The sequence below is a fragment of the Mugil cephalus genome, chromosome 1, assembly GCF_022458985.1.
Source record: "Mugil cephalus isolate CIBA_MC_2020 chromosome 1, CIBA_Mcephalus_1.1, whole genome shotgun sequence".
Taxonomy (NCBI): domain Eukaryota; kingdom Metazoa; phylum Chordata; class Actinopteri; order Mugiliformes; family Mugilidae; genus Mugil; species Mugil cephalus.
Genome location: NC_061770.1, coordinates 4,140,329 through 4,147,891, shown reverse-complemented (window position 1 = coordinate 4,147,891; position 7,563 = coordinate 4,140,329). Strand labels below are relative to the sequence as shown.

The 7,563-nt window shown below is 41.2% G+C and overlaps 1 protein-coding gene across 3 annotated transcripts in view; it reads right to left on the bottom strand.

Moving 5' to 3' along the window:
• Nucleotides 1-3,475: 3,475 nt before the first annotated feature.
• Nucleotides 3,476-7,563, bottom strand: part of LOC125010886 (neural cell adhesion molecule L1-like) — a 41,644-nt gene continuing 37,556 nt past the window's right edge. For all 3 annotated transcript variants that reach the window (XM_047589802.1, XM_047589793.1, XM_047589812.1), the window contains one exon: nucleotides 3,476-7,242. In XM_047589802.1, the coding sequence (XP_047445758.1) occupies nucleotides 6,984-7,242 (259 nt within the window). In that variant the 3' untranslated portion in view covers nucleotides 3,476-6,983. The remainder of the gene's footprint in view (nucleotides 7,243-7,563) is intronic.

The following is a 7,563-nucleotide window of genomic DNA, read 5'->3' as shown; positions in this document are numbered from 1 at the left end:
TGTCCGTGATTCGGCAGTGTAAAAACAAGGAGTCTAAATTAGACACTGGCTCCGAATTTTAATCTAATCTCATTTTATCTTTGTTTTCACTTGTAAAGTGTTTCTTTTTATGTGCGACTAAGCTACTGTGACTAAGTAATTTCCTTCATGGATCATTAAGGTCTATCTAAATCTAAGCTCTAACCTGTATGGTGGAAAGGTTGTGTTAGAGATTTGTCACCCTGTTGCACTACTGCAGCAGTCATTAGTGGTTCTCAACTGGTCATGGTTTCAGGACCCGACCCACCAGTACCCCTTAATGACAAGTTGTGACGCAAATTACAAAATATGTTCAACTCCTCAAATTTACTGAATGAAAAAGACTGTGCAGTTTGAACCTGAGATGATAGAATAGAATATCACAGAATGAAAACACACAAAAAACAAATGTAGTGATAAACCAAAACTACCAGTAAGTGGTGATGCTAGAGAGGGAACTGTTTCCTGCCATAGCGCCCAAATAGCTGCATTTTAAGTCAAACCAAAAGATCAATTATAGAAGTTAGCTAGTAGTTGATAAAAGTCATATTTTGACTGCTCTTTTCTTTATCTGTCATTCGGAGACTTTCATTAATACACAGGACGAGATGTTACAATCCCTTGTCCCATGATCTAAGGCAAAACTCCTTTAGAAGTCCGGTCCAACTGGACAATCAACCGGCAGACCAGTGGTCAGCTACTAACTAACCTCGCCAGCAGCAGTAGGTAATAGAGATGATGGGAATGCGATTACAATCGAACCAGACATCTCTTCCTTCTGCCTATATCAGAAACGAGATACAATTAGCCTAGCTACAGAATTAAAACACTAGAAAACACTAGCTAATTAGCCTAGCCACCAACAGTAGGTAAGAAATGATGGGAATGTGTCCCTACTCGACCAGGCATCTCTTCCTTCTGCCTATGTCAAAAAAGCTCTATCACACGCCAGCTAATTAGCCTAACCGCCAGCATTAAGTAAGAAATGATGGAATATGCAACTATGTTTTAAACAACATTCCTCCCCTCTGCCAACATCAGAAGTTACACACAAGAAAACGCCAACAAACGAGCCTAACTAGCAACAATAGGCAGTGTGCAGTGTGCAGGAGGAAAACATTAAAGTGTCTCGATTGAGACAACAAAAATGTGAGCGCACCATCTTCTCAGTGTCACTTCCCACCATCCTTCTTGGGTTATAAAAGCCTTATTTTAAGGCTTTTATAATAAGGACCTGACCAAGAAGAGAACAAATGTATTTTGCAAAACGCATATAACCTTCATTTAAATCATAGTTTGACTGCTTGGGAATCTGTGACCGGTTGACTTACTTTGGTATCTTTAGGTTAGCATGACTACTAGAAACTGGTAGCCTGAGAAAGTAATATGATCTTCCTATACCAGCATTCCTGAGGCTCAGTAGTAACACTTGATACTGCATTTGATTTATCTGTAAACAAAATGACTAGTCTTACCCTCACTCTTTTCCAGCAGAAATTTCTCATTTAACTCATTGAAAAAATCCTAGACTATACCTTTAAATCCTGAATTTTGTTTTCAATAGTGACATCATGTTTACCACTGGACTGGTAAATGCATGGTCTGATGTTGGGGTCCTACATCTTGGGTTTCATCTGTATTTAGTCATCATTAATTTGACTTAATCCTACTTTTGATTAAACTTAATCCCGAGCCCCTAAATATTACAGGGCACATTTTCATTATGTCCCAGTTAAATTAAATTGAATCCAATTAAATTTTTGCTAAATTATTTTAAGAAACCTGAAACTCCTGGAAAAAACACAGAGCCAAAGATGTCAAGAAACTTTCAACAGGAAGAAACCTTAAACAGAATCAAACTCATATTCAGGGGACATTGTGCTTGAGTGACAGAAAAAAATAGAGGGTGCGACAGAAGAGAAGCAAATAATTCTCTTCAGTGTTTGCTGGGAAGTCCCCCTGCGGTCTAGGCCTATAACATTATCATTATGTGAAGGTCCAGTGTCACCTTAGCTAGCTCCAATTATAAGCTTAATCAAATAGGAAAGTGTTAAGCCTAATCTTTAAAGTGGAGAGAACTGGAGTCTCATTGGTGATGGTTCAAAATCTCATTCTAGTTTTTGAAACCCTAGAAACCACAAGCCTGCACGTTGACAGCCAAGTGTTCTACTAAGGTAATATGGTACGATGAGAGTTTTTTCATGCACTATTCCTCCACTATTTATACATTTTGTATTGTTCTGTTTCTTCCTTATGTTTATAATATCCAGATCAGGCATAACGGTCAGTGCATTTACATGCACGTAAAAAAAATGAATTATTGCCTTAATTGGACTATAACAGGAGAACTTAAGTGCATGTAAACACGTTACTCCGATTAAAATTGGAGTTCTCCTTATCTGATTAAGAGCCCAGACAATGCGATTGGAATTCGATTTTCTCCAGCATGTAAATGATAACTGCAGTTTTCAATCGGATAATGTGTGTGCGCATGCTCCACAACCACTGCGCTGGCGGAACAAAAACATCCAAGAAAGCCAGTCGCAGAAGAAGAAGAAAGTAAATGGAGGGATAGCGCACATCTTATCTGCACCAGAAGTAGCGCGAACATTATGTACAAGATTTAAAAAATGTACTTTTATCCCTATGGTTGTTGTTTGAAGTGTTGGTCTATCACAAGAACGACTCTTTTTTATTATATGATGTACTAGGTCAGCTGGAAAGCAAGCCGTATTGACGTGGTATTAACCCGCTGAAAAGACACCTAGTGTGGTGGAGGAGGACATGTTTCCATCAGTTATTCGATTTTCTTCCGTTGCATGTAAACTAGGACAAGGACTGTAGTGAGAAAGTCAAATTTTGAGCATAGCTTAATTAAGCTCTGCATGTAAACGCACTGACTGTGACCACCTTCCTAATATTGTGTAGGTCTCCCTTGTACCCCCAAACCAGTTGTGACTCGTCAGAGAATGGACGTGGGCCTCGTGGTGTCTCAGTGTTGATAGTGGGGGCGTTTGAGTCGGCCTCTGTGGATCATCCCACAGATACTTGATCAGTTTGGGATCTAGTGAATTTAGAGGTCAGGTCAACACCTTGTGCTGTTCTTCATGTTTTTTGAGTCGCTCTTAAACAATTTTTGTGTGTGTGTCTATGTCAGGCTGCATCCTGCTGGGGATGGCTGCTGCCAACAAGGAGTGTCATTGCTCTGTGATGGGGATTTCTGGTCTTGTCTAGGTGGGTGGTACATGCCTACGTACATCCACACAAATGTCAGGTCCAAAAGTTTCCCAGCATTGTCACAAGATGGTCAATGTCATTGACTGTCAGTGGCTGATTGATTTACCAACCACCAAAAGAAATTCCTTATGTGTGAACATACTTGACAATAAAGACAATTCAGATTCTTGTCCAGACACCCACATACACACACACATACACACAAACCAGTGGAGGTCTGTTCAGGATATGCGTAGTCCATGTTTATTTATTAGTTGTTGACAGCCTGGGTTAGTTTGTCAGATACAGTACAGCGCACAATGCAACAAGCAGGTACAACATCAGCACACCTCAATATTGCAGTACAACCCCCCCACCCCTCCCATATATGTGTGTGTGTGTGTGTGAGTGTCAAACCCCACTCCTCCCCTTCCTCCCTCCCTCCCTCGCCCCTACACACACACACTGTACACAGTGGTCATCCTACCACCTTCACTGTAATCTCGATCGTCCCTGCTGGATCCTGTGATACTGATACATTTCATGGTGCAGATCCTCACTACGTACGACAACACTGGCCGCGTCATCGTAATTGATAGCTGTTGTGGTCATTAGCAGTATTGTTATTATTTATACCTACATTTTTTTTTTGTCTTTTTTATTTTTTCAATTTTTATATTGTCTTTTTTCCCCCAACATGTTCTTATGTATAAAAGAAGGCTACAACAGAGACAGACGGACAGGGCTGTACATACAGTCAGCATTGGTGTTGGAGCAGAGAGGAGCATGGTCGAAGCCTGGTAGATGCTCAACAAGGCAACAAGTCGATGTAGATTAAAACTTTGTGAGATGAAAGAGGGAGGACTGTTTTGTGTTTATTTTATCCTTGAGCCAGAAGAGTACTGTTAATGCTGAATGTGTGTATATATTCATATACTGATGGACTTGATTCCTCTGAACCACTGAGCTCCATTGTAATAAAAGTCTCACTGTTGCGCTTAACGCCATGTTCCTTCATTACCAAGGACACATAGATTGTAGTTTATTTGAGCACTAGTCCCACTGGAGAACCAAAAGTGCTGTGAACCAGTGCCGTTTACATCTGTTTGCATCTACAGTATGAACTTGGAGCTAAGAGCAACAGACACTGGAGAAATCACATCTTCCATCCTGCTGAAACTAAAAGTTTTACTTCTAGTAACACTCACCAGGTCTTTTGAAAACCATGAAATAGATGATGGTGAGGTGTTTTTAAAGCTTAACATCTACAGTATGAACTGACTGGTTTGGAAGCGCCATAGACGCTGGAGAAATCACATCCATCGCCACTAAAGGACCGAATGTGGATCTACTCAGTTTGACTCATCAGGCTCGTCTCTACGGTCCCTCTCTGCTCCGTGGACATTAAAAACAAACTTCAGCTCTGGGTCCAAACACACAGGAAGTCCTTGGTGTGTAATCATTCATCATCTATTTTGTCACACCGAGTTTGTCCGATACAGCTTGCACCTGCAAGTGCAGCCTTCCTGTCACTCAAAGGCAACAAAACAAACCCTCGAAGACTGTTTTTCAGTACTCGTCCATCTGTGGCTGCAGAATGCAGCTTCACTTGTGTCCATTAAAACAGCTCTGCCTTGGCGAAGTGTATAAATGTTAACATTTATGACATAACTTCTTAATAATCAATATTATCTGTTGCTCTAAGCGCTATAAAGAAATTGGATGAAGGGGCGGGTGTTTGTTCACTATGATTCTAGTCATCTCTAAAAGTCTCTAAGCGACACGAGAGGAAAACCTAAGAGGAGACGATGGTGGGGTTGTATGATACAAATCTTACAGCGTAGCAGCGCCGCAGTACAAAATCAAACGGAGCAACGGATAATAAAAAACTTACAATTGTATCATCTTATAAAAGAAGCAATGGAAATAAAAAATGACAATCTTAAGGTTCTATTTACATTCAGAGAACAAAAACATCTGATTCTCTATTTCTGTCAGCTTTCTCGTCTTCCTCCTCCTCTCCCTCCTCCTCTTCCTCACTCATTTCTATCCTCTTTGTCTTCATCCTCCCTCGCTCCATCAGAGGGTCCGTTTTGCTACAGAGGACCGACCCTCACAGTGTCTCCACTTTATGTATTCATCAGTATGTGAGTGTGCATGGTGTGTGAGTGTGTGCATAGGAGTGTCTTTCTGTCTCTGGTTCCGTCTCATTCTACAGTGATCCTGAAAGTACTGGTGGAGGAACAAAGATTTCTAAAGCAGCTGTTTGGAAAATTGTGAAATCCATTCAATAGAATCCCACAAGAGAAGCCCGCCCTCTGTTCAGTGCAGGACACCTTTCTGGGAAGCATGGGACGTAAAATGGCGCTGATTTAGATGATGAAATACTACATCTGCTTTGATAGGTCAATACTGTGTTGACTTATTGTCACCGCAACCCATAAAACACATGCAAATGAACAAAATATTGTCTCAAATTAAAGACAACTGAATACAGAGACATGTTTTCTTACTATTCAGCTACAGTTCTCTGTCAGATTTATGAAGCTGTATCTCCTTGCATGTGTTTTATATGTTGCACTGCTCTCAGGGCCACTGTATCCTGGTTCTGCACAACAAGATGTTGATGGGAGAAGGAGGAGTGCAAGGAGTAATGACTGACAGACAGAAAGTGAGAGGAGAGATGGAGGAGGCTCAACTGGACTCTCTTAAGGCAACAGATTTCTCCTCACTGCAGGTCAAAAGGCAGGGACGGAGAGCGTGAAACAATCGCACACAAAGACGCAGTCACACTTTAAACTCATGTGCTAAATAACAACTAAATGATTGAGGAATGCCTCGAGGCCGGCATGCATCTTAGATTTGGGAGCTCTGACACGCACGTCAGTAAATATCAAAATCATTCCCAGACGCATGCACACGAACAAATAAATATCTTGAAAATGAAGACACAAAGTGGTGACCTTTGAAGTAAAGATAGATAGATATAACTGAAATCGGGGACATTCATATGAAAAAATTAACATAACTGCAGCCGTATTTGTAAAACAAGATGAGAGTTAAATGCTTTTTCGAGATGAAATAGTGTGGTTGAGATATTCGGTCACAGATGATGATCACATCGGCCGCAATCTTCCTCTCCTTGGCTGAGCTGCACCAGCTGTTCTTAAATTCCTCGTTAAGTCTGTGTTTAAAGTCCTGGCTAAACTCTTAGAAACTGTTGAGAGCTTTCAAACAGGTGAATTAATAAACTTGTTTGCAGCAGTCAAACACTAGCACTGTGTTTAGTTACAGAAAACATTACAAAAAACTAAACAAAGCCCAAACGCACCAGCTACTAATTGAACCAAGACAGAGGTAAGACCTCAATGCCACTTTTTATGATTGTTTTACTGAGCAACACACAGCTGAACTCTGTAAACGGTCTCTGTCTTCTCTCTTACAGGAGAGTGAAGGACCATCTGATTATATGGATTAAGAATTTGCGTGTAGTTGTGATAGTGCATGTGTATGTGTGTGTGTGTGTGTGTGTAAACCTGGAGTAGAAAAGGCAAGACATCCTGTAAACAGCTTCACTGCATAAACATGTGGAATGTATTGAGACAGTGTGTGTGTGACAGGTGTGTGTTCTTACACTATGACATTACAGGCAGTGGAGTCAGGAGTGGTCTGTCCCTTTATGTTGGCATGTGTGTGTGTGTGTGTGTGTGTGTGTGTGTGTGTGTGTGTGTGTGTGTGTGTGTGTGTGTCTAGCTGGGCCGGTTGAGGATGCTCGACATGGATGGAGCGATGGGAGGAGGCGGGACTGCACTGACAGGGGAATTGGGACTAGAGCTCTCGTTGCCATGGGGAACAGGCCCCCGGCCGCTGTACTGGCCGATGAAGGAGCCGTCCTCGTTGAACTGGATGTCCACGCTGTCTCCGTATTCAGCCAGAGAGTCGTCACTGCCCAGCTTACTGTCTCCACTCAGAGACGGTTGGCTGTCGGAGCGCTTCTCATCTCTGTCACTGAAAACACAGAGTAAAAAAAATGTCAGTCATTACTGGAAACATCCAAAGATTTAGACAATGTTTCATATGAATAAGCAAAAACTAAAATAAAAAAACCTGAGTAAACCAGACATTTTATTGGCATGTTGACGGTAAAACACGTCATTCTTGCTGTGCTAGTAAATCAGTTTTGACAGGAAAAGTTAGAATAAAATAAATAGCGGATTGGCAATGGTTCTGTTTGACACAACGAAAATAGCAACAGTTATAAAGCTATAATGTCACATGCAGTTTGATGTACACAGAATAAATTGTTGAGTGGCTGAGATATTCTGTCTA